This window comes from Grus americana, chromosome 5 (genome assembly GCF_028858705.1).
Source record: "Grus americana isolate bGruAme1 chromosome 5, bGruAme1.mat, whole genome shotgun sequence".
NCBI lineage: Eukaryota > Metazoa > Chordata > Aves > Gruiformes > Gruidae > Grus > Grus americana.
Window position 1 is genome coordinate 3,394,603 of NC_072856.1, and position 27,441 is coordinate 3,422,043.

The 27,441-nt window shown below is 41.9% G+C and overlaps 1 protein-coding gene across 7 annotated transcripts; it reads right to left on the bottom strand.

Moving 5' to 3' along the window:
- On the bottom strand, positions 1 to 27,427 carry CTTN (cortactin). 7 transcript variants are annotated; one of them, XM_054827547.1, is made up of 17 exons: positions 27,278 to 27,427; positions 24,272 to 24,355; positions 23,760 to 23,833; positions 22,242 to 22,371; positions 18,956 to 19,066; positions 18,208 to 18,262; positions 17,576 to 17,686; positions 16,614 to 16,724; positions 15,886 to 15,996; positions 14,548 to 14,658; positions 12,719 to 12,774; positions 11,579 to 11,648; positions 10,922 to 11,070; positions 3,619 to 3,708; positions 3,335 to 3,524; positions 2,380 to 2,451; positions 1 to 1,782 (listed from the first exon to the last, which is right to left on the bottom strand). In XM_054827547.1, exons 2-17 carry the CDS (start codon positions 24,353 to 24,355, stop codon positions 1,646 to 1,648), a joined length of 1,662 nt encoding a protein of 553 aa, XP_054683522.1. In that variant the 5' UTR covers positions 27,278 to 27,427; the 3' UTR covers positions 1 to 1,645. The 7 variants fall into 7 exon arrangements, with proteins under 7 accessions (XP_054683522.1, XP_054683521.1, XP_054683526.1 ...); XM_054827546.1 differs by lacking the exon at positions 27,278 to 27,427 and adding an exon at positions 26,302 to 26,519; XM_054827551.1 differs by lacking the exon at positions 14,548 to 14,658.
- Positions 27,428 to 27,441: the final 14 nt, after the last annotated feature.

Sequence of the window (27,441 nt, forward strand, 5' to 3'; positions counted from 1 at the left end):
AACTGTTCAAAAAGTTTATTGAATATTTAATTTACAAAAATCATATCCCTATGAGGTGTTCTATGCAAAATTGGATAAAATAAACTGCATATAAAACCCAACCCTAGTAATGCAAATACAACACAGAAATGAGACCATGGAAAGGAGAAAAAAAAAATATATAATCCTGACACACATATGACATTCATTTAGGATTGTCCCAACCATCCAAGAATTGGTTCAACATGATGCCTTCTTCCTAGATGCATTATACATTTTCCCATTTCATACAGGTCTTTTATATTCCGTTGGTCCAAATTTACAGTTTATAAAATTCTTTGCATTCCTTCTTAGCAACTACACCAGTTCCGCCACTCCCATTTTGATCGGAAGGTGGAAACAGACAGTACATACATTGAACACAGGCGCTATTAGATGCAACTTGCTATCTTTGGTAGGGACCCTAAATCTGCAGTGAAGTCAGCTTTCTAGAATGACAAGAAGTTAAGTTTTGGCAAAGAACAGGTTTAATGCTGTTTAGTAGAACGTAACTGGCAGTTTCTGTTGAACATACAAAAAAGTATAGTTGTCTCTTGTATGGCTTAAAAATGGAAATCATTTAGATGGGTTTGAAATCTAATTACTCATATTAACATTCCTTGACTCAAATATGGTTACATAAAGTGTCATTACTGCACAGCAGGCTATTCCTTGTATGATCAGAGGACGTATTGCACACAGAACACCACTGCAATTCCATCCTGCTTTTTTTTTTCTCCTGTTTAAAGCAAGGAGCCTATTCCTGCAGGTAGTCACACAGATCTGGATGCCAGTTTCCCTTCGAACAAGTAGGAATCTCGCTGAGTGATTCACCACTCGTATAGTAACTTTTCCAAGTTTTCCTGGGGGAAAAAGGAGGGTGAAACAAAAACAAAAAGTAGAGAAATTTGGGACAATTGGTGCTAGAGTGTTTGCAGCTCTCCTCTGGGATAACAGGAACAGGAGGAGCAGGATCAGGAAAAAAATAATAATAATTAAAAAAAAATAATCAATGCAAGAGCCAAGGAACTTCACTTTGAAAGAGAAGGAAGAAGTAACCAAACTGTTTCCTTCATAACATTAATATTCCATAAATACTGGACAGTATTTGATTAACTGCCATTAGCTGCAACTTTCAAGCATTCTCTTTGCTTTTTCAAGCACTATTTGGAAAAGAAATGAAAAAATTACGCACCTCCCCGCTCCCGCTTAGTGGAAATGCAAATAACCTGTATAGCCATGATTTTTCTTAGCTGAAAAGATTTAGTGGAAGACTAACTAGACTTAAACACTAAGTAAATCTGCTCACTTATGAGTAAAACATGCAATATTACGACAGACAGCTCATTGTCCTCGAAAAGGCTTTTTATGACAATTGCTAATTTGGCAGAGAAGAAATGTTTCCAAACGCATGAAAATCATTTTAAGAGCCTTAGTGAAGAACATAGTAGTTACAATATATTAGCGATTTCTGTGGCATATACATTTTAAAAAGCATCAGCAAAGTATTAAATATAAAAGCAGTATGTATATACCCCTCCATCCTCAGAAAAGCATCATGATTTGTAGTGTATTAAGTCAGATTTATTGACTGGGGAATTAAGGCATAACCAGTAGACAATAGTCTTTACTGTCTCAGCTCCACATAGTTCGCGGGGAACAACCCATATCGGCCTTTGCAGACGCCCCTCCACCAGCCGTCATCAATCATTTCTATGTTTGTGATGATGTCATCTGGATCAAAGGAAATCTCGTCATCACCCGCTGGAGAGAGAGTGGAAGAGGCTCAGTATTGACAGAGGAGCAGTCCACACTACGATCTCACCTATCCACCCACCATCGCTAGAAACAACACAGACACCCATCACCTTCCTCTCTCCCGTCAGGGCGTTCGAAACAGGGCACGAGGCCATGACAATCCGCAAAGACGGATGCTTTCTCATCCTCTGGAGTGATGAGGTAGTCTGTTCTTACCTACTGCATTTTGGGTGCATTTCTAACTCAGAGCAATAGTTGCTACCCAACACACTGAGAACCACTTCACTTTCTTGATCTCTCCTCAGAATTAACCGGTCAAGGTTTTAAACAACTATGTACGCCCAGGGTTTAAGAAGAGGGTTAACACTTGGCTAAAAAAGGTTTTGAAAACTTCCACCATTTCCAGAAACAGTGGCTAGTAGTTTTCAAAAGTGTCTCAATGCTATTGCTGAATCACTAAATTCCTAATTCTTCATATCTTTATTTCACGTATTACCACAACAGACTACACGATGAAAGGCAAAGGAAAAATCCAGACTTCCCTGTGCAGAACAGAGATTTCAAAGACAAGGTTTAAAAAAAAAAAAAAAGAGCTTTGCTTACCAGCTTGATAATCATAAAGGGCTATGGCTGTAATTCCAAGTTCATTTTCGTATTCATCATAAGCATTTTCTTCTAAAGAGAGAGAGAGAAGAAAAATTAAAAGCATGAAGCACACAACCTATCACCCCGAGCTCTTTTCTGTGGTGCTCCTCCTTCAATTCTACTGCTAACTCAGACTGGAAGCAGGGAACAAACTATGCAAGTTTTTAGCAGTACTCGTTCCTTCTGAAACGGATTTTTCTCCCTAAATCGCACACAATTAAAGCCTGAGAGGAAGCGTAACACTTTTGTAAAATGTGACAGAACAAGGGATCCCAAGCTCAATGCGTAAGAGACGATTTAATACCTTGTTAAGGCTGCGTGCTGGGGAGGGGGGGAAGGGGTCTGTTTAAAATTTCCAGGTTTTTGTACCAGAGCAAGCAGGTTCATTCTTCACCCCTCATTTAGTAACCAGAAGAGATGAGAAAAATGGGAATTCAAAATAACTGTATTCTCTCAGTTTCATTAGTTTCAGGCATCCTTACTGCGCTCCCTCATAGGCACAGAACACACCACATCCATTCTGAAGTCCAAGAACTGTCGACAGAATTTTTGGCTTGGTAGGCCAGCCCTGACTCAACACACGTTTACTTTCCATCTCTGCGCTTTCTTCTCAAGCTGAGCTACACTACACAGGGTGGCAACGGTTACCCCGACATTTCTTTTTGAACTGACACTCTAGAGAGCACTGTAATTATTCCAACATCATCTCACAAATTTAAGTAATTTCAGCCTTTCTCTAGCTATATCTTAATTTCCTAATTAAAGTTTGCTGTTGGAGAATCCAAAAAGTCTCATCAGACTAAGACTTTAGAAAACTAGGACAGTGTGCTATCAGTACAACTAGTCATTAAGCTGTTGACCAAGGAAATTATCTTTATCTTAAAGGGTTTCATATTGGAAACAAACACTCTACCTGCTTGGTAATGGTCTCCTGCCCCTGCCACTTCATAGACAGTCTCTGGTTCATATTCTGCCTCTCGCTGACTCACTGCTTCTTGGTAGTCCGACTCCGCAGCTTTGTAGCCGGACTCTGGCTCGCGTGCAGCTGAATACGTTGTGCTGGAATTCTTGTAGGCAGAGTCTGCTTCGTAGGAAACTGCATCCTGCAGAAATACAGGTGAGGTTCGTCAGGGTTTTGTAAAAAGGTTCCTATGCTTAGAATCAAAAAATCAGATACTGAAAGTGTTTCTAACAAACCTCATAGACTGGGCTTGAAGGTGCCTTCTGCTCAGCTGGCTGCGTGGTAGGAGATGGCGGTGGAGTTTGTTTTTTGGCTTTAGCTTGTTCCTTAATTGAAGAGAGAGAAAAACTTCAGTACAGTTTAATGTCATGACACTGAACAAGAAACAACCCTTCAGTAAGAAAGATACTGTATTCTGAGAGAAACGGTTGTGAGCGGGGAGCAGGAGAGGACTGCACTGGCTGGATGGTTAGACCTGCCTGAAGGTTTAGACTGGCTGTACTGTAAAGCCTCAGACAATACAGCAAAGTGGAAGAGAAAAAAAGTGAAGAAACAAAAACCGCACAGTACGTATGCATGCATTTAAAAGCAGAGTACTCAATGTTCTTTGGCACGTTTCCATAGGAGCTGCAGAGTTTCTCTGTTCAATATATTCATTCTGTTCATTAGCTGGCTGGGCCTCATGTCCCATTTTAGCATAAATTTAGAGAACCTGAAGCCTGCATATTCTAATTACACAACTGATGTATTGTATTTGATGAGAAATGATCCTGCAGGCTCTTGCAGGTCTGCAAAACACCTCCCCAAGGTACAAGACTGAATAGCTCAGACAAAACTAGGTCCTATATACCGACAGTGAGGGATTCAAACGTTCAGAAGAGTTTCTAATGTTAACTATAGAGTTATATGTGGCAGAAATAAAAGCAGTATTGCTATTGTACTCTGCGACACAAAGACCGTGGATCTGAGTCAAGTGTTCTGGCACTCAAGCACTTCATGCTGTGCCATCCCACCTCTGAATCAGAGGGCAAACCCACAGTCATCATTAGTAAGCCATTCATTAGGAAGCCAGGATACCGTAGCGCAAGAAATGCTACATTGCTTGCATGGCTTAAAAAAATAACCAACAGACTCTAAGCTACCTATTTCCTTTTGCCTCTCTTTACCATAGGGAAAAAGAAAACTGTGGATCTAGGGCCAAACTTTCTTCTTTATTGTAAAAAAGAAGAGAGAATACATGTTATGGGAGACTGTGCACTCCAGTTGTTTAGGTCCATCAAGCCATAACTCCCCAAAGGATCCTCAGGAGAAATTGTAGTCCAGAGATGAAGTGATAGGACTCTCACAAAAAAATTCTGTCTTTCCTTTGTTTGTCTTTCCTTTCTGTTTGCTCAGAAAAATACATCTAACAAAGAAAGCAAAGTGTGCCTTGAGAACAGAGCCAGCTTTGAAGACAATTCAAAGCTTCGTGCTGTGCTTTCTGGAAAAAAATCTGTCCTGATGGGAACAGTCCTCCCCTACTTTTAACTCCTGTGCTACAGATTAAAAAGCACCAGCAAAGTGTTTATTAGAAGTTCAATCTAAGTTTGGGGACAAATTAAGTAGTATCAATCCATTAACAATGATGTCAAACAAGACAACAATTTGAATAATCTGTCCTAGGAAATGGGTCTCTGCAATCCAGACTACAGTTGGGGAGGACCACAGCATAATGGCCACAAAACATTTAAATTGCATGGTCCCCCCTCAGGCTGGCTTGCTTCCACAACGAGATGCTCCGTGCGAAACAGCATCCTGCCTTGTTCTCTAAGGTAGCAGAGGTTTGCTAAATCACGAGGCACCCGTCGATTCAAACCAGCAGTTAAAGAAGAGCCCCCCCGATCACCATTTGAGTACGTGACACATGTGAAAAGCAAAACAGAAAAAGGATTACCAGTAAACAGGGTTCTTAAAGGAATGCAGTCCATATGTATGTTCCCATTGTGGGAGTACACATGCCCACGTACTTACTTAAAGTGAGAGAACTTGCTGTCTGCGCAAGGAAGTTCACTTAAAGAAGTAAAGTTCACTTAAGTCAAAGTCCGTTCCCACCCTTTACAGTATCTGTGGATGGTGTGGCTTACGTCCCTCCCCTTTTCATGCTCGGCTTTTGAGCAAGGGGCAGCACAGCCAGAGCCATTTCAGTTTCCCCTTAACCTTGTCCTCCCTCCCTCTGTGTCTGCAGAATCACACAATTAACCATGGAGATGTTCAGTCTGGAAAAACATTAATCATCTGGTTATGGTGAAATTTAAATACCAGTTTTGGAAAAAAAACTTCAAATGTGTCCAGGCAACAGAGTCTTTGATGAAGCACAAGAAAAATCAAGCATAACGGCTTGAATTTAACCCACACTTACAGCAAAAATAACAGTAAAGAAAAAAGTCAGTTTTGAGAGAGAAAGAGGAAAAAAAAAGACATAACAGTTCAATGACTCGTGAGAACCTGTGTTACTACATTTAAACCCTTCTGGAGAACTGTTTCCTCAGCAGGAGGAAACCTCAATGAAAAGCTGAAATGGGTAGCCAAAGCCTGAATTCACCACCCTCCATCCACAGATCTCACTTAGGAGCATACGATCACCCAAAATGAATGGTGAGAGCGCTAATGGAGAAGCTGAACTTCTTCCCCCGCTCAGCCCAGACTACAAGCCCATGAAACGCAAGGGGAGACAGACCAATGGGAATACCAAGCAGAAAGCCTGATTGCTTTGGCAAGATACATATGACCAGACATCTCCTCCTTACTGGTTAAAAAAAAAAATGGCTCCAAATGGTTTGGAATAGGAATAGTCTAACGGAGAGCAATTCAGCATCTGTAGCATGAAGTGGATTGTTTCGAGATTGAGATGGGTGAGACAGACAAACTGTTATAGAGGTCAGACTGAGAGAACTGAAGAAGTCACTGAAAGGCAAAGGCAGCCCAGGACCAAAATGCACAGGGACAATGATAGCCAACAGGATCTCGTCCTGCTTTACCTGAACCACAGCGTTTGGCAGCAGAAGTACCTGGAGAAATGCATGCAGCAGTCTGCTTGGCCAATCTCAGGGTTGTACCCAAGACCAAGCCTGGACACAAACCTTTCGAAAAGAAGCATCAATACTTTCTGCGTCAGCTGTGCAACCTTTCGAAAAAAGCCTCACACAGCCACCAGAGCAGTTTTCCCACTTCTTGATGAGGACTGTATGACAACTCATCTACCAGAGGTAAAGGACTGACGTGTGCGAACTTTGGAAAGTCCTGTTCTCCCCACTCTTACTGCTTAGGGCACTGCTGCCTCAAGGGAACCAATTACACTGTCACCACTCACAAGCAAAGCAGGAAAGCTCTGTCCTCCAAACAGACCAGATCTCCAAAGCACTGGCACATAGCTGCCGCTCCTTGTGAAAACGCAACTGTGGTCCGCTGAAATCACACAGTATTTTAGCATATGTTGATATCCCTACTTGTCAAGCCAGAAAGAACATAAAGGGCATGCCCCTGGAGACAGGGCTGCCACCACGTGAAGTACCTTCTTGCATCGTGAGGAACATCGACCTGCTTGTAGCAAAGGTGCACAGCAAATAATATACATAAAGTACTGAAAAGATCAGTATGAGGCATCACGGTTGCCTCATGCCCTAGGAGACGGACACTTTTGTGAGGTGATGCACTGAGTTAAGGCTAAAATATCCTGGGATCCGGCAACAAGAGAACTCTACCATCTGAGAATTGGTAATTGCTCTGTGATAATGAGTCAAGTTTTTTACTTCAGAACATTCACTTTAAGACCCAGGTGTTCAAGGATGGACTGCAATGTTTACAGGGACTGATATTTTGTAGAATCCCCTAGAAACAATCAAATCAAAGTAAGGAAGTAACAGTCCTCGGCTGAGGAGTGTTGTCTAGCAAGTGCCATCTTGAGGATGACCTAAGACGCTTCAGACAGGCTAACTGAGAACTCCTTAAACCACCAGGCACCTTGGCTGAGAATGAAGCAGAAGTAGTGATGACGGAATGGAGTTACCGCTAGGTCAAAATACACATCTCAGAGAAAGAAATGAAAGAGCAGAATGAATGCTGACAAAGTCCATTTCCCTTTGGGACTGATACTTTTTTGCAATTCTCAACAGTAACTGGAAGCAAGGGCTGTCCAAAGCAATCTCAGGGGTGCAGAACGGCCTTGTTAACAATGCAGCGCTTGTGATATCCACCAACCGAGATCATGGTTCCTCCGTATTTGGAAAACTGTAAAAGCATCTACTAAATTAAATCCTGCAAAGATAACAAAGCTGCTTGCTCTAAGTCACAAGTCCTAACACTATCCGGACCCAGTGTGCTGACAGAGGAAAACAAGTGCCAAGAAAAGGGAGATCTCTTGAAGGAGGAGTGAAGCTGCACTTTCAAGAGCAATGTACACCTCAAGGTTGTCTCCAGGTGGTGTCCAAGAAGAGTATTTGTTCCCATTATTCGTCACCCCATGGAACAGACCCCAGAGCTGAGGGACTACGGCTCTTTGACTAGAGCTGCACTGTTTGGTGGCAAGGACAAGGACTGAGGAGGATAAGGAGTGAAAAGCCAGTTTGTTAGGGTAACAACCAGGTGCTAGACCTAGATTCTGGCGATGCATAAGCTTAAACACACTGAAACATGCTGGGACCAGCAGGCAGTAGGTCAGGAGCAGAGACAGCCTGGCAATAGCTAGAGGAGTTATGGGGCTACCAGCCGAGTGGCTACACCAGAAGAAGGTGGTGACACATGCTGATAGTATTTTGCTGTGGCTCTGAGGGAGCAGGCACGGAGACATTCAACTCTTCCCATCTGAACAGCTCCCACAGCAACTGTACGGACTGGATGCACGTCAGCTTTACTGCTCTGGGGAGAGGGGAACCAAGTGACTCTCCTCAAGGCAAATGTTCAACTTTCCTCCGTGTGGCTCAGCGCTGGAGGCTGGTGCCAATGCTGAGAATGACTCAGAGCAGTCCAAGTTGACTAACACTCAGAGTGGCACCCTGCAGCAGGCTCGCTGACCTTATCAAAGACTGAATTCTCAATTTCAGCTCTTTATCTCTTCCTCTCCCAGCTTTAGGAGAGTGGCAGATGCTGTGTTAAAGGTGTAACATGTTTTACTCCAGGACAGTAAAGAAACCCAAATACTGGTTGGGGAAAGGTATTAAAAGTCCACAGGGATGAAAGGCAGCATTAGAAGAAATCACTGATACACAAAGAGGAACTCCCATTCATCTTGTGATACATGTATGCAGTGAACATATGCTCACACTGTACATCCTGAAGCCATAAGGCAAAAGAGGTGATAAGCTGAAAGAAAAGAGAAAGAAAGAAAAAAAAGCAGCAATCACTTTAGATGGAGAGACTTGGATTTATTCTATAAAGCTAGATTTTCCCAAATTTCAAACACAACTCAAAAGGTAGTCAGCAGTTTTCAGAAGATACATAAGCCATGCAATTTCAGCACAGCAAAACCAATGAACAGGGCAGGGGAACTGATTTGGGTTAACTAGCTGTTCTATTTGTTAAGGCTAATTTTCCACTTTTGTGTGACTATAGAGAAGCTTTCCTGGCATAAGGAATAAGGTGGCTCGAGGGTGCTGCTGCTAGCAGCCATGCAGGTTTAGGCTAGCGTAGTAAATGTGAAGTAACATGCAGTTTCACTGCAGTATGTTTTTCTTAGTTTAGGAAGATTGGAGCTAGATTAACCATAAGACTACCATGCATTTAGTTTTTCATACTTGTAAAACAAATTACTTACACCAAGTCTAAATTTGTGATGAATTAGACCACACTGAGGGAATGAGATGAACACCACATCCTGTGGCAGCATCCCACTAAGGGGAAGTATCTACCACATCTGAGAAACCAGGCACTGGGTCTGCCTGCCCCATTTGCTGTTGGGCAAAGGACCAAACAGATCTCAGAAAACAACTGACAGTCTTTCCTGGATTCCAGATGTCTCACAGAGGACGGTGAGATAAGCTCATATGCAAGAAGATTTATTAGTGGGGTCTGCAGCTGGTGGCATACATTGGTTCTAACAATGAAAGATACTTCTGGTGAAAAATAAAAACAAAACAGGAGAGAGAGAAGAAAGAAGGAAACAGGAAAACTCCCCCATTGCTAGCCAGAGAGAGCAGTGACGAGGGTCCCAGACAACATTCTCCTCTGGGAAGGTCTCTTCAGCATAGCAAGTGGCAATGATGAAGATGATGAGGATGACCATTTTTCCTGTGCATCTCCTTGAGTACTATGTACTTTTCATCAGGACCTGCTCAATCTCCCTGCTGGTTATTCCTTCTTGGGACACTATTAGCACTAGCTGGAGCACACTATTTTGGCATCAGTGTTGCATATTAGTTGGCTGTTAAGTTTCAGTGCGCATGTATAGCTAAGTAGCATTTATTCAGAATTTAAAAGACTTATCTCTTTTTGTGCCCTATGCTTAGTCTTCTCTAGTGTAAACTAATATCTGTAAAACAAGAAGCAAAGGAGAAGGGGAAAAAGGGACGACTATTGCGCCACCATCAACTGCTTCCCTCTCCCTGCCATAATATCAGGGTTCACAAATATGAGGCCATGAAATCAAAATAACAGCACGGGACCAGAGGGGAAACTGCCACAGAGGCTCTGGACAAACACTGCTACAGCAGTTTGCATGAAAGGTTACACAGCTGCAGACAGCGGGCCCGCAGGATTACCGATGATAAGGCACTTCAGGCATTGTGTAACAAAACAAACGAACAAGACACGAAGGACAAGTTACTATTAATGTCCTTCCATCTCAGCAGCAGTTGCACCAAATATGCAAATTCTGTAAAGCAGCTAAGATGTAGTTTCTGACTAAACATTTCCTGGAATTATTTTGCTTATGAATAACACAAAAATCACAAAGCTTTTAACCGTGCCAACACTAAACTAATTTTCTTAATTCTCAGACTAAGATTCAGTTAACATTTGGAAGACAATTTCCCATATTCTCATGGGTGTGTGCTGTATCAATGGGTGATACCACCTCCATCTTCCACAGTACCAATTCCAAAACAGCATCACCAACTATCACCATGGTATGAAACTTCTTGAACAAGCATCCATATAGGGTTTTCGGGGACCACACGTCTCTCCCCTTATGAGCTCCTCCCTGCCCAAGGGAACCTGGTACTACCAAAAGGCAGAAGTACAGTAGGAAAAGGTCAGGCTGTGGAGATTAGTGCTCAAGACTAGCATATCTATTTTGGGATAGGCTAAATAAAAAAACCTGTATACCGTTAAGTGTTACCCTGTCTGATGTCTGATATACATACGGGGCGTGTTGATAGACAGCTGGAGTCACAAACAGGTCAAGCACAGGTACAAACACAGGCAAACACACACATACACACACACACAGAGCTTTAAAGCCTAGCTTGAAAGAAGGAAAGTATCTTTTCTTAAAAGTTTCTCTTTTCTCCCAATATTGCGTTGAAACAGACTAGACACACTGCTCAAATGGGATTTGAAACTACTGACCTCCAGTTTCCTTCGAGCCTCCTCCTGTTCTTGTTTCTCCCTGGCCATTCTTTGTGCTCTCTCAGCTTCTGCCTTCCTTCGGTCTTCCTGCTCTTTTTCCTTGGCTAGGTTTTCAAAGTTAGCTCGGATGCTGCTTGTTTTATTAGCAACTGTAACATTTAAAAAAAATGAAAGTCAAATGTTGTTGTTTAAGGTTTTGTACGAAGGTAGCCTGGAATGAGTTTTTGGTACAAATTTCTGCTACAATTGAACATGTTTCTGCTTTTCTGCTCTCTGAGCTCACAGGCCATTCAGGAAAGTCCTTCTATCCCTCTTTCTCCATCTCCCCTTCCAAGGCCAAACCTCTTGTGCACCACATTTCTCTTATACAAAAACTTCCACAACACTTCTCCCTCTGTTTTCCACTCTGATGCTTTTTGTTCTCCCTTCCTCAACTCTGATGACCCTCAAGTTAAAAAAAAACCCCACCACCAAAACTCAACAAACCAAAACAACCTCTAGAAGGAGGAGGGAGAGAGTAGCGGAGGTTGCTAGAGACCTGCAAATACAGCAGTTCCCTCTAGATGATTCTTACTCAGCACTACTACATCAACAGTAATGTCCTGGGCTTTTGAACGTTATCACCTCCAAAGAAAGGATTTGGGGCCAATGCCTTACCAGCTTCTATTGGCTTGGTCTTCTGATAAGTTGATGCTGGTTTCTCAATATCTTCAAAAGTTGCTGCATTCTATCAGTAAGGAGAAAAAGAGTGCATTTAAACAACACAAATTCACCAAGACATTCAGACAGCTTCAACCTGTGACATTTTATTGCGATATTGTCCCTATGTTTTTTTTCAGAACACCGAAACAAAATCAGGAAGAATCAAAACTTGACAAATGGAATAATCCTTTCTGTAAGTCAAACTACACAGGAATTAATCTTCAGGGACAGGTTTAGACACATTAAAATCCTATTAATTAAAAAAATGTAGTTTATGAACAAATGACTCATCAGAACTAAAAATGAGGCAATATCCTAAACATTTATTGTGTAGCTGTTGCTGTTCTAATCCACATTGTGCAGGATTTCTACCAAGGTAAAAGCATCCAGTTGCCTTAAAGAAGCAGATATAGTTAAAACAGAGGGAGTATTTTGAGAACAGTATTCAAAATACAAGGGTTTTTTTTAAATGAATGGTCTTGAGTCCTAAAGCCACAAGTAAAAAAAATCCTACAGACTTTCAAACTCCTCTACTTTCTCACTTTTAAATGTCCTACATAAAGCTGAGAGTAAATTTATTCAGCAGATAAATCTCAGTGAGGACTTTTTAATCTTCTAGCTTTTTTAATTTAAAAATGGAGAGGCAGAAAGGGGGTATCAGCTGCCCTATCTTTCACTGTTACACAATACTAAAACAAATTCTCCTAAAGAGAAGGTCCCTGATAATCAAAGTGGGCAAAGTTGGCAGATATCAGACACCTATTTTAAGCAGTCTACTCAAAAGATATCCTCAAAATACAAGGCATTAGCTAGTTGTTAGAAGACATGACTGAAATTGTGGAATTAATTGCTTTTCTCATTCTTTCGTATAAATGTTGCCATTCTTTCATTTCCATGCTTCAGTTTTCCCTACTTAAATATATATACACTGCACATATATACACACATACACGTGTCTATAAACTTGCTTTTTAAAGATTTAGAAAAGCACAGAAGCTACTGTTAGACTGGAGAAGTACCCAGAAATAAAGCTCTAGCCAGACTACTTTGTATCCCTACAGACTATTTAAGTCATGGCTCTTCTAAGCAACTTACCTTATCCATTCGATCTTTCTGTACACCATACTTCCCACCAAATCCTTTTGAATAATCTAAAAGCAGGATAAAAAGGTTAGAGTAGGGAGTTTATTGTCCCGCCCATCTTTCTGCCAAATGCAAACAGCCATTTCAAATGCAAATAGCCATTTCAGCTGCATGCAGAGATACAGTGACAGCCGCCAAAGAAAATGCAATTTGGTTTTTGATGCAGAAAGGATACATAACTGCAAGAGCCTTCAGGTACACCAGCAGATGACAGATTGTGGGCCACATGCATTCTTTGAGTAAACATTAAGCTGAGGACTGATAAGGTATTAAGCAAGGAATAAGGGATGAGCCCTTCTAATGCATCACTTCTGTAACACAGCCTTTCACAGCACCAATTCTTAGCTCTCTGCAGTAATCATGTAACCTAAGCCATTTTGCTTTGCTCAAAGGAGCGATATCCAGTCTTCGGTGACCACAGAGGTGTTTTGGTTTGGTTTTGGTTTTTTTTTTTTCCTTTAACTTGGTAAATTCTAGGAATGGCAGGAAAATATAACAAATTTCTTATTCCAGTGGATTTGGTCATGATAGTCAACTGATGAACATTAAAGTCATTGGTAATAACTCCTGCTCTACTATATGGAAAGGGGCAATTCCACAAGACAGCACGAGCCTGCAACAACTCACCACCACAGAAACGGGGTGGCCATGCTATTCCACCCCTGAGCTGCACTCTCTTACTCTCACCTGATGCTGACTCTAGCACTTGTTATACTCCAAAAAGTCAGTTTAACTCACTAGTGGCATTAACAAGAAAAACAACAAACCAACCCTAACAAGAGTAGCTTTCTGCTCTTTCTAGTGAGTTGTTGTCAGAGAAATGTCTGACAAGCACCAGAGCCAGCGCAACAGAAGCAGCAAGAGCGTGTGGCTGGAAAAACACCTCTTTCTGGTGGCAGTGAGCTGCAGGAACGTGCCCTGAGACTCTGTAGATGGACAGGCTTTCCTACACGTCCCTGGAATACAAGTACAGTTACTCTTTCTCCTCTCGGCCCCAAAACCACTTGGGTCCCCTAGCCAGCTATTGTAGTGTTTGTACTTGGGCTCTGCTAAGGCACACCCGATGCTCTAAAAAGTTTTGATTTGTGTCACTGTAGCACAGAAAAATATTGACTATCAGAATGAACAACCTCATTTTCTTCAGCTTTGTATGTATTTTCAGCCAGAATAAATATACTACACTTACATTTTCCTGATCCAGACTTCTCACTTTAAGATAACGGAAAACCAGGAATTCATGGTTTGTACCCCAACTATTTCACAATGAATAAAGAGAGCATTATAACAGTATTTGCTCACCCAAGAACCACAAACATTCCCTACTTCTTCTTTTAAAGACTACAATCATTTTAAAATGCTCTTGCCATAACCCATTGCTTATTAATGGTTACATGCATGGTCCTTATCTGCGTATTTTTCCACCAATTTATCTAGGCAAAACTTCACATTTAGACTCTAAAACTGGTAAGCATGACGTCATTAACATCATCCTAGTAATACTAGACATACTAATGTCGTTATTATCACACTGTATGTATAGCTATTAACTAAATGCATACTGCTGTAGAGCTGTTAACTAAACATCGGATACCTGTTTCCTAAATACAGGCTTGCTTTATGTAACATTTTAAGAATAAAATGGAAGAACATTGCTAGATCATGTAGGAATAGAAGCGCAAGAAAGTGTCTGCACATTACTAGCATCAATCTACTCAGACAACTATTTAAGACTGTGTGAGAAGTGGCTGCACTGTTAAGAAAGTAACAAGTGAAAACGGTGCCTTGTTGAGATTCATGCTTGGCTAGTTTCTCCTTGTAATCAAACCCCACAGCAGATGGGTCCTGCCTTTCTGTCTGTACACCAAATTTCCCTCCGAAACCACTCTTATAGTCTGAAAAAGCCACATGTAATAAATTAAAATGAAGGGAGGAAAATAAAGAAGTTTAGTCAGAGACACTCAAAATAATTTTGCAGTATTTCTCAATTACAATTAATTTTGGATGGTGGAAAAAAAAATAAATCTCAATACACTTTTGTAAGAGTAAATTCAAAAGAAGTTTTCACTTGAGATTAGGAAGAAGTCAACATGATTTATCAGACATAAGAACACCATTCTGAAGTCACAGAAAAAAGCACTTCTCAACATTTTTCATACATACTGCATAATGCACTTGCATTTGATCAACATTATGAACATAAAGACATATAGTACATTCACTAAAACAACACATCATACAAAAGGATACAAGAAAATAAAATGAGCTTCTTTTATCAGTGGGGTTAACATTAGTACACTACAGATCTGACTTCTAAAGAGGTGTTAAGATAGGGTCCACAGAGACTATCCTCCAGATATTCTTACACAGCATTGTTTAAAGGAAGAAGGAATATTCCTGCTGCCACACAGCTTGAGGGAAAAAAGCTCTCAGCTAAGAGCTATGACCACTCCCTACTGCTGCCTTAGAACAGCCATTTTAACATATGGTATAAAATGAGGGCACAAAAAAAAAAAAAAAAAAGAAAAAAAGAGCTTCAGGTAATCCTCTGACAACAAATCTGCTGGAGCATCCAACAGAACAAAATTCTGAGTATCACTTTTAATGTCTTTAATTTAAAAAAAAATTAATTACATTTCTTTAAGTTCAGAGTGGTGACAGGCAGAGAGCTGGGAAGCAATCGTTATTTTGCAACTTTTCTCCTGGGTACCAGTACTTCATGGGAATAGGTACCTCCCAGGCCGTGCGAAAAGGACAGCATTAGATGTTAGATTTCCGCTGCATTAAAATAGGGGTATACAAAACAGAAACCAGAAAAGGGAGATTATTTGTAGAAAGTACAAAGAAATTGCTAATTTGTGCTTTGCACAAATCAACTGAAAAAGGAAAAAAAAAAAAATCCAGGCTACCTGCAGACTCATAAAGCTTCTCCAGTGAGAACTTATCACTAAGTCTGAACTTTCAGGGGCTCAGTATCAGTGCGTTAAACCTGCTTTGCAGACACCAGTACAACCAACACACAGCAACCATTCAAACACAGAAAAAGGAGACTCGTGTCAGCTACTGTAAGGCTGTGGCCAAAGATACCAGAAAGAACAGCAAAGAATTGTGAACTGATATACCTTTCTGGGATTCGTGCAGCTGCACTTTCTCCTGATGATCCCAGCCAAGCGCACATTTGTCTTGTCTGTCTGTCTGCACTCCAAACTTGCCTCCAAACCCCTTTACATAATCTGCATGCATGAAGTTTCAGAAAACATTATTGCAGTTTATGACTGTAAACAGTATTTAATAAAAAAAAAAAAACAGTAACATGTTATGGGCTAAGCCATCAATGATACAATCTTCCACTCTTGTTCCCCCTGCTACACTACCTCAACAGAGGGGAAGGATGCCCGTTCAGTAACTCTGATCACGATGCAAGAAGCACCACAAATCCAGTGAAGGTTACAGCACACAGACTCAATAATATTCAAAGATTTGAAGAACCTGATGCGCTTTCCACCTAAAGCCACATAACACACATATATATGTGCACAACGTAGATCTATAAATAATGCAGGAATTGATACTGCCTCTGAACACCATAGATCTGTGCAATTCCACATTTCTTTCAAGAACATCCATAGGGACGTAAGGCCCCTTGGAAATCAGACTCTGATACTCAGGGCCAGTTTACAATGCCTTCCTTTTCATTTAAGGGAAATAAAAATCTGCAAACACAAAGGACAAACACACATTTACCACAAAACAAAAAAAAACCAAAAAAAAAACCAAACCAGATTTTTTTTCCCCAGGTTTAAAAGGCTGATTGATTTGAACTAGTATTTTTAAATAAGATAATAAAAACCTTTCTGTGATTCATGTTTTTCCGTTTTGCCTTGATACTCAAAGCCAACAGCACTTTTGTCCACTTTGTCCTTGTCAACACCATATTTACCACCAAAGCCCTTGGAATAATCTAGAGATAAGAGTGAAGAATTTTGTTTGTAAGTGTTCAATAACAAAATATTACCTTGAAAAATTGTGATAATCAGACCCACTAACATTACATTATGTATTAAAAGAAGCACTGGCATCTCTGGTTAATCTTGATTCCCGACACTGACGTCATAAATTCTTCAGAATGCATTCTCTCAGGATGGAAAATAAAATAGCATCGTATGTCGTTCAACTGCTGGGCGATATCAGCAATTCTGCTACTTGACTCCTTGATAAGATTCTTAAGACACTTATAGCAAAGCGAACTTCAAAAACCATGTCAGCAACAGCCTGGATGCTTTTAAACAAACACCCCCTTCTTCTCCTTAGAATTTCTAGAGTGCAAACATTTCTTTGAGATAAACAGAAAACAGATGGCAAAAATGTCAAAATTTTCCAATAAAATGGTCGATTTTTGATCAGATATGCCTGGAAACCTGATTAGCAACACAATATTAACTCTAAACACTTCTAACTGATAAATGTTTTAATCTACAAACAGCTGATTGTTTTAGAAACACTTCTCTGTTATGGTTAAACTGCTTATAGTCCCTGTACTTTAATCTACAGCTTTTCAAAGAAGTTGCAAAAAATCTGCAGACAAACCCGCGTGCCCTGCTTCCAGAGTAACGGCAGTTGGATCATCACTTAAACCCAGTCAGGATCTATGTTTTAAGTTCCTTTTTCAGAAGTCAAAGTTTTCAGCAACTTAAATTTTACTCAGCGTTAACTTCCAGCAGGTTAGGAGTGCAATAGATGTAAGAAATCAGTATTTTACAACACTGCCTACTACATCAGAGCACGAACCCACCAACACGAGCGCCTACTCACCCTTCTGTGACTCGTGTTTCTCAGTTTTACCCTGGTAATCAAACCCCACCGCACTCTTGTCCACTCTGTCAGCCTGTACTCCGTATTTTCCACCAAAACCACTTGAGTAGTCTGCATTGAGAGCAAAGCACGATAAAAATTAAATGAAGAATCTTTTAACGGAAACATAATATGCTAGCAATTGAGGGGGGGAAAGGGGTATTTCAGAACTGAAATATTACTCTTTAGCACACAAAATTGAGTTTAATTTTAAATGCAGAAAATAAAATGGGCAACAGTCCTATAGTTTATGATGGTTCCTCTTAAAACTACTCCCTGTTTCCAACAGGGTGCAATATAGCAAAGAACAACTTCCAGTCTTTCTAGACTGTCCTGGAAGCTCACTTCTAAAAGAAAAGTAAGACTCACAATGACACGCTACTTCCTTGTCTTAAAACCTCATCAACTCATGAAATTGCTTTGAAATTCATTTTTTCATCTTCCCTTCCACCCAAACCCCTTCACATGTGATTCATTTAGAACGCCATGTGGAGGCCTCACGTGGTCTTTTACAAACAGTAAAAGAATAGAGATCTAGTCTATTATTTATAAAAAACAGTGTGTCTGCAGAGGTGACCACCTCACCACTTTACCTTTTTGGGAAGCATGCTTCTCGGTTTTCCCCTGATATTCAAACCCAACCGCTGACTGGAAGAGAAAGAAAATTGCATGTTGACAAAGAGTTAGATATTAGTAGAAAAATTGCATGCACCTTCAGTGGGCAAACAGCACGGAAAGTTCCTGTGTCTTTCCACACTGCTCTGAACCTTCTCGATCGGGAGCATAAATACCTACTTAACGTATAGGCCACATTAATTTACATGATAATTTAGTACATATATTCATGGCAAGGGTTTTTGTCATCCCTTGCCAAAGCAAATCATACTAGCAACATACTCTAGTCTTGCCAGGTTCAGCAATTCAGTACAACAGGAATTCAGCATTACCATGCAGGGGTTGTTACGCAGTCTTGGAACAGGGTGCCAACCATCCTGCCCAGTAGCTCCTGTTGCAATACAGGACAAACCATCCCCAAATCCCTCCTCCTGTAGCATTCACGCTGATTTTATCCTCATCAAAGAACACAGCCTGGCTAAAAGGCATATTCTAACATCTCTTTTCAGTTTTCTTTTCAACTCACCCAAAGGACTTTTTTTCTATTTTGCTTTAAACAGAAATTTATCTCCATGGCAGTCAGTATTAGTTTACTGCTAAACTTCAAATACAGCAGGAAGAGCAGACCACACCAGTACTTTAAGATACTGGAATTTTTCAGCTGTACGTACAAAACAAGAAACTCAACTACTGTGAGTAGCTGTAGTACGAGATGAAATTGCTTACCTGGTCGACTCTATCAGTTTGTACTCCAAACTTGCCACCAAACCCTTTCACCGAATCCACTTGGGAGCAATGCTTAGAAAGTTTGGATTGATATTCGTGTCCAACAGCTGACTAAAAGAAAATGGAAAGTTCAGAAACAGCCAGCAGTTCTATACAGGTCTGTATGTAAGAGAAAACTGCACCAGGTAACTCGAGGATAGGTTTGGTTACAAACAGGCTTCACTGCCTCTCTTCCTGTTGAAACTAACTTCCCTGGAAGTTGTTACTCACTTGAGAAGTCTTTACAAGACTTTTACTTCAAAAGCACAGGGATGAAAACAAGAAAGATACAGACGGAGCCTTGATGGTGTTCATACAGAATTTAAAATAAGGATTAGTTCCAGATAAAATACACGGCCTTGTATTTAGGCACATAGCTACAGATCTGTTTTAGCTGATATTAGATTGCAACCAAATACAACTACAGCTAGGTTTTCCATTGACGTTCTGTTAGGGAGGCACCCTGATCTTCTGCATAAATCAAAATCAGGCATCTTCTCTCTGTACTTTCTCCTCACTTGCGAAATGGCATCGCAACATGGAGCTATGCACCCACATCAAGAGAGAGCTCCCCATGCCAAAGGCGTGCCAGCCCCGCAGTCGCCAACTGGAGCCTGTCCCTGGAACTCGAGCTGAACGCAGCAAGCCGAGGCGCAGGTACATCGCACTGCGACTGGCTTCAGGTGAGACACAAGGATATGTAATTACACACCTCAAAGCACATCCAGATAGCGTTTGCTAGTGTTACACTAATCCAGTGTTAGGATACCTTTCTAGATCCTGGAATCGTTGCTAGAGCCTAGCACTTTGAGGGGTGCTACATAACATAGCCAAAAAAATGGGGTTTTTTTCCTTGTCCGGTGCAAACACTGAGCGCCAGCCAGAGCAACCTGCAATTTGTCACTTTTACATTTGAGCTCTGCTCCAAATCGTACAATTCCCATCGGAGGCAGAAAGAGAAGACCTTCTAACCTGCCGCACACAGCCGTGCCCAGACCGAGAGGCTGCATGCACCCTGTGACAAGCACCTCTCCTGACTCACCCCCACCCCACCTGCAGCACCACGGGCCCCAGCACCGGTCCCCGTGCACGGGGCAGTTGGCATCCACGGCTGCAGCAGAGCAGCCTCCAAGCAGCTGCCCCAAGCTCCGACCTTTGAGGAATGAGAAACTGCTTTATCTCATACCAGCAGCAGACAGCTGAACCAAGGTAAATTAATTTGAGGACAGAAGGTGTCTAGAAACTGTAAGTAACTTGGCTTTTACAGGTGCTGGGGGGGAGCGTTCCCAGCACTTTGGAAAGCAAAACATTACTGCGCATAAGGGCTGAATCAATTGTCAGGTAACAGAACATGCATGTCAATAATAGGACACTACCTTAACTTCTAAGCAATATAAAAGCTCCTTTCTTTTCCTGACTGAAACAGCCACGGTCTTGTTCATTTTGGAGGTGTTCTGTAGTAGAGTAACCGTTAAATGTGACAGAAAAGGCTCCCACCTCCCTTTCTTCTTCTCGTTACCCATCACATTTATGGAAGACATGAAGCTCTGGAAATCCTAGGTTTTACGTGGTTTTACATGATTCCTTTTTTGTTATACCCATTGAGGTCGGTAAGGTTTAAGAATGTTGTTTTCTTTACGTGGTACCCGAACTTTTGGCACCACATCAAATACCAAGCATCACAACATACCCCTTTTTAGAAAAGCCTTAGAAAAAGATTTTTCTTGGAAATCTGCATTTCAGTAAATTGCCCTCATAATTCCACGGCACAATACTCTGCTACATTTTGCATCAGTTATGGAGGTCTGCCATATAGAATGACGTAACTGTTCATTTTAAGTCAGCATCAAGGTTTCGTCCTAAATGCAGCAAAAACCTGTACCATGGACCACACTGCAGTAACATCCATTTACTTCAGGTGAGTCAAGCCTTAATAGAAGCACACCTGCACAGAGCCACAGATACCTGTGAAGGAGAGGTCTCAAGGCTTATGTTTTAGAACTATAGATATGAGGAAGAAAGCTTTATTAAAAAAAAAAATAAGTTATGAACGTCTCCTGCCACCAATATCACTCAGATGGGCATGATCATCATGTTTTTCCTGATGATTAATTCTGGCCTACAAGGAAGAGTACTCACTTTTGTTTCTTTTTTCCCATGGACGCAGGCGAGGGACAAACTGCTGACACTAGAGAGCTACTAACAGACCCAATGGTTGAATTGCTCAGCAATTCCTTTCCCAGATTCAAAGATCAGGTTAGCCTATTTCAAAGGCCTGTTGAGAATTATACAGCAATTTACTCTGGAATATGGGAATCCAGCAAAAATTTAAGGGTGCCAAATTACTAGAAATGCAGAAAGTAAACTAAGAAAATGAAATCATTCTTATTCAGGAAACAGTTTGGCTGTTATTTTAACAGAGTACATGAAAGAAACTAGGCAGAAGTTGATATGCCCATCTAATTATCACGTGGCTAATGGAATTACCTTAAGAATTATAATTTCTTTTGTTAATAGAGCATAACTTAAACAGCCATCAAGTCCTTATGTAAAACATTACCATCTGACTGAAGTACAATGATTTTTTAAATACTTGGATTACTTGTCACTGCTCACAGTTTACCACTGTTTAACAGAGCTGCTCTCTAATTTAAAGTCAGCAGCACACCCTTTTCTTCATTCTTTGGCAACCTCTATACGCATAGAAGAGCTGGCACAGGACTGAAATAAAAAAAACCCTGGATTTATTCATGCATGAAGTACTTTGTTAATTTATGAATATACATTTAGAAACTTGAATCTTGACTCCAGAGGAATCCACCCAGGACATGAGCGTGCAGACCTGCTCCAAAGACAGAGCAAGCATCAAACAAAAACACGTGGGGCCACTGCACATCACAGATTCCAAATTTGCCACCTGAAATACTTGTTCCTGATGCTTCAAGTGCTTTAGTTCAGTTCCTTCTGTAAAAGCATCTTGATTTAATTGTGGAACAGTGCATGATGGCCTGACAGATTGGGTAGTGGTGGTTACAAGTGTCCTTGTTAGAGCACAGTAAGAGTGATGCTTCTGCCATCAAAATGAATCACTGCTGTATATAGCTTATACCATGATCTGAGCTTCTACGTCTCCAAACCTAGCAAAGTTGGAACAACTTCTCATCTTCAACAAGCTTAACTCGCACATATAGCTGTGCAGGCCACAGGCAAGGCAAGGCTTTCATCCCAGGGAAGCATTCATACTTACTTTATCCATGCGATCTTGTTCAACGCCAAATTTCCCTCCATAGCCATGGGAAGCTTTTGGGCCTGTTTCAAGCTCCTTCTCTTTGAGGTTCTGGTGTTCTTGGAATACATTCTCTCTCAGCTGATGAATACTTTAAAGACAGATAATTAAGCACCAAGTTTTACTAAGAAAGTTTCAGAAGATAACTTCAAAAATATGCAAAATAAAAAGATGATAAAATATAATCTTAATTACAAGTTGGACAACTTGTATTTTTCAAGCCCTTCCCATTTTTTCAGTGCATAAAGCACTTCATCATATTCTCAAAACCAGAGTTTATTCCACTGCAAAACATTGTCTGAAAAAAACAAAACCAAACCAAAATGAAAGTGCTGGTTTTAAGACTAACAGGGAAGAATATTTTGCTATTTGAACAATCAGTTACCCAGGATTTATAAGTGCCTGAAACATATTTTCTTCTTCTCATGTCCTAATTTAAGTTCTTTCCAATGCTTTTTATTTAGATGGCAACTTTTCAGAATAGGGATCATCTCTTATCATACAGTCCCTATGGTAACGGGACTCTAATTCTAACCGAGCATTTTGGACACAGCTGTAACGCAAAACAGGGATGCAAGGAAACGTGCACCTCCTCTTCCCCAAGTGTTCCCTTGCAATATGCAGGAACTGAACTTACGGTAGTGCGGGCAACATACAAGGAGAAACCTAGATGGTAAGCTGTACCTTAAAACACTTCCCACCTGAGTGTAAAGCTTACTCAGGCGTAACTCAGCCAGTAGGCGTCCCCACTGCACTCTGAATAGGGCTGAGTAAAACTGATCCCTGAAGTAAGCCACATAGTTCAGTCTCTCTGCCTTTGCAACACTGGTGGCATTTATTCTTAGCTTTATACCACGAGGATTGATGCCTCAGAAACACACAAGCAAAACCAAAATGAATACCACAATCACAGATTTCCTAAAACTACTTTCAAGTTAAGTCTCAGACACTTTTCATAAGAAGGACAAGGTTCAGAAGATGGATCGTTGCTCTCTCGCATAGCCCTTTGTGACACGTTTATTTGCTTTTCTGCCAGAGGGCTCAATTTGTTACTTTGCCAGAATTTTTATGAGTCTGGTAGCAGTTTTCTAAACAAAGCCCAAGAATTAAGGGACCAAATGTACCATTAAAGTACCAAACTGAAGCTGTTCAGATCACCCAACGCAAACTTCTCCCCGGCTGTATTGGCTCTTGCACAAAAAAAGAACAAAGAAATAAACTTTCCAGACACAAAGAGGCAGGAAAAACAACATTTCCAGTTCCAAAGAAAGATTTAAGAGTCCCTACACCATAGTGGTGATCTTAATTTCAGATCTGAAGATACTGACATATCTGAAAGACCAGACATCTGGCAAATAATCAATCTTCTACGGAGACTCTTGTTTTAATTATGAAGATACAAGTAACCGAGAACATGAGCTGATTAAAAGTCACCTGGGATTGTGACTATTAATAAATTTAAAAAGAGAGCTGCTTTACTTGATGTGCTCTTGATGGCCGGATCCTTTCACAGTTTTAGCTCCCCAGCGCTGTTCTTTCTCACTCACGTCATTCTGCAAAGGACACACATCAAAAGGGTTAAAACCCCAAAGACATTACCAGTTATCTGCACTTTAGAGCTCATAGCAAAAGCCTTCAGCAGTCAGTGAGATCAGAAGAGTTAGAAAAGCAGCTACTACCACCTTCCCTTCTCTTCTGCTGCGAGCCCTGTGCTTTATCCCTTGCCAAAATGCACGGAGCACACGTTCAGCCCCAAGAAGCTGATTTCTTGACAGAAATCTCTTCCGTACAAACTCCTCTGCAGTACCCAGCCGAGACAACGTTAATTTTTGTTAATCTCTCACAGGCACAACCCCCCAATTCTCCCTCCTTTCCAGGAACACGCTCCTATCAGTTTATTTTGCTGAGATGTAGCCCCCGCCCTGGAGAATTACTCTTTAATGTGTTACGTAACGCACTCGTGCTGAATCAGCAAAATTCAAAAGCCATACCACAAAATCAGGATCCGTCTCCCAGTCATCGGCTCCGTCATCCTGATTGACAGAAATGGTGTGGCCTGCAGTAGCCTTCCACATCTGCAACACCATCAGAAGAAGCACTGTCACACACTCATTACACGTCAACTCACTTTATATTATGTATAAGCTGATGGAGACGCAATCCAAAATTCCCCATAAAGTAGATTTTATTTAACCACATATAGAAGCTATATTTACATTGAAAGTAGATTTGACCATTTGCTCTCAGGCTGTCTTCTCAAGCCAGTTTTAATTTCCCTTTTGGCACTGCAAAAGGGTTAGGAGCAATCAATCACTGACTTGATTTCAAAGAGAACAAGGAAGTCTTTCCTTGCCCAAATTAGTATGCGTCTTTTCTTCATTCACTGCACCAAAAGACTTCTCTTCAAACAGGTCTCCAAACCAACATCCACTTCCAAAGACCGTCGCTAATTCTAGATCCCATGCGCATACTTCAGGCACAGGAATAGTTGTTTTTTTCCCAGCCATTACTAATGATGAGTAGGGTATTGTTTATTAGGCAGTATAACCTACATGTTTCCTCTGTTGTGTAATGAGTTTCAGCATTATGAAAGAAATCCAAACAACTGTAAGAATTTGCATGCAATCTAGACATTAGTCCACCTGCCTGCAAAAGCAGAATACCCAAGTTACTGCGTTGCTCAGATAATCCCTTGTGAAACACGTACACAAACTCAAGTGTCTTGTCTGACTTTCAGGAGAAACAGAGGGCGAGCGCTGGAGTACCGACAGCAGGAAGCAAAACTCATAAAAAGGCAAGCGATAACATCTAGAAACAACATTCAGCGCTTTTAAGTGGCAAATGATTGGGGGCATCTCACTTTCTGGAAACCTCACCCCTGTGGAGTATCAAGTTGGACACTTTTAATTAACGCTTTGGAACGTGACTAGTGAGCAGAATACCTGACCTGCTCGGTGCTAGTGGCTGTCTTTTATACCCTTTATTCTAGGTAAATCAAAACAAATAAATTCTAAAAAGCAAAACAAAAGCAACAAAAAAAGCTTTCTGTTCTCCTAGCTTTTTCAGGCACACGAATCAAAGGAAGGATTTCTTCATCGATATTGCGCTAGAGTTCAGTTCTTTACCATACCATCATTCTGTCCACTCACCTTCATCTTTCTAATTAAGAATAGATTATAAGAATGATTATCTTGGTCTACTTCATTCACACAAGCATAATCTGGTAAGTGGAATGAAAACTTCCTTTTCAACACATAACTACTAATCCACAGGTAAAGTGCACAGAGAAAAACACCACCGCTTGCTCTACAGCCTGACAGAATAAACCGGCGAGCCAGTTTTATGGAGCACTTTGGAAATTTCAGGACCAGTAACAAGAACGAGAACAACTGAAAAATTGATTGTCAAACACCAAGGTAGCAAGCGACAGAGTGGCCTGGAAGGAAGGCGTAAGAGCAGATAACATCCTGACCAAGTAGTAGTACATTTCCCCTTCTCCTTCTGCAGCTCTCCCATCTCCAAATTCCTTTAGCAATTAAGGAACTAGCATTTATTAAATTACTTAATATCCAGAAAACTTATGAGACTACACATTTATAATAAAAACTGTCAGAAAGCAGAACTGAACCAGCTCAATAAAAAAATGTATTGTGGGGTCCAAGTTCTAACTTTGTAACCACACACAAACCAAGGTGACTCCTAAGAGGGACAGCTTGTATCCCTCCCTCCCTCCGTGTTCCACCATGCTGTGCAAGTCGTTTAGAAATGGAATTCAGGTGACAAGAGCTGAAGTGCAGATACGTATGTATGCACACGGTTACTCTATATATTTTGTGCAAAACACAACTTTCTTCCCCAAGCACTTGGTTCATGCATTCACTTGATTGTTTTGTTTCGCTTTGTACATTCAGCTGTGCTTGGGCATTTAAAAGCTCGGGCTAGCTCTTAGTCTGGATTTCTTTGCTTTCTCCTCAAACTCTCCCAAGTGAAAACGAAGGAAGGAAAGATTTCACACGCATACCCTTACAAAATCCAGAATCCACCACATTTCTTCCTAAATTATGCACGTAAACACCAACATCTTTCCACACCTCGAGCCTCCATTCCATAAAGTGAATTACAAAAGGGAGCAAAGCAGCGCGGTAACAAGGGATCGCAGTCGAGACCTCTGATCGCTGGTGGGGAGCTAACAGGAATAAGAGTCCGGTTTCCGCAGCAGCTTGCTATTCTAGCATCTCTTCCAAAGCAGAATGTGGAGAAATATGATCTATTCATGAGTCACTGACTCACATGGTCAAATTTCTGAAGGAAAAAGAAAACGCTACGGTTCAAACGCAAACTGAGGCTAAATATACGCTTTGAATTCAGCTGGCCAGCTCTGCCCTTCGCCGCTGTTGTGACTAACCGGCGGTCGCAGCATCCTGCCCAGCACCTTCGGGAGCTCCCCAGGGCCTACGGACAAACTCCTGGGAGGAACAAAGGGGGATGCCAAGGCTCCAAGCCCAGACATAGCGCTGCAGGTGAAGAGAACCAAGCAGCAGCTCTAGGCCTACACCAAGGCTTGGCGGGGCACCGTGCGCTCCTCCCGGCCCTGCTACCTACCGGGGACCCGCGGTCCGCCCCGGCAGACACAGTCACGTAAGCCTGGCTCGGCCTTTCCATGGCAGAGGGACCGGCTGCCCAGGGAGGTGAAGGGCTTCTCCACGGGCGGAGGGCCGGAGAGAAGCCCTTCCCTTCCCCGCCCCGCACGGCGGCCGGGCCTGCGCCCAGAGACCGCACCCAGAGACCGCACCCCCCAGCCCAGCGAGACCCCGGGCACGGCCGGACCGCCACAGCCCTCCCCCGCCCCGGCCCAACAAAGCCGTCCGGCCTCGCCGGGGCTCCCCGGTCCGGCAAGGCGGGCGGGGGGGCAATGGGTGTCGCCCAGGGCCGCCCCACTACACCAGCGGGCAAAGCGGGACGGGGAAGCCCCCGCGCCCCCTCCCCGCCGCGCTTACGCTGCCGCCCGCCGGCTACCGCCGCCTCCTCCTCCGGCCGCCACTGCCCTGGCTCCCCGCCGGTGCTTCCCGGGCTGGCGGCGGCTGCTGCTGCTGCTGCTGCTACAATTTCCGCTTCTCCCGAGCTCCCACTTCCTCTTCCCGCACGGCGGGGCGGCTCCAGG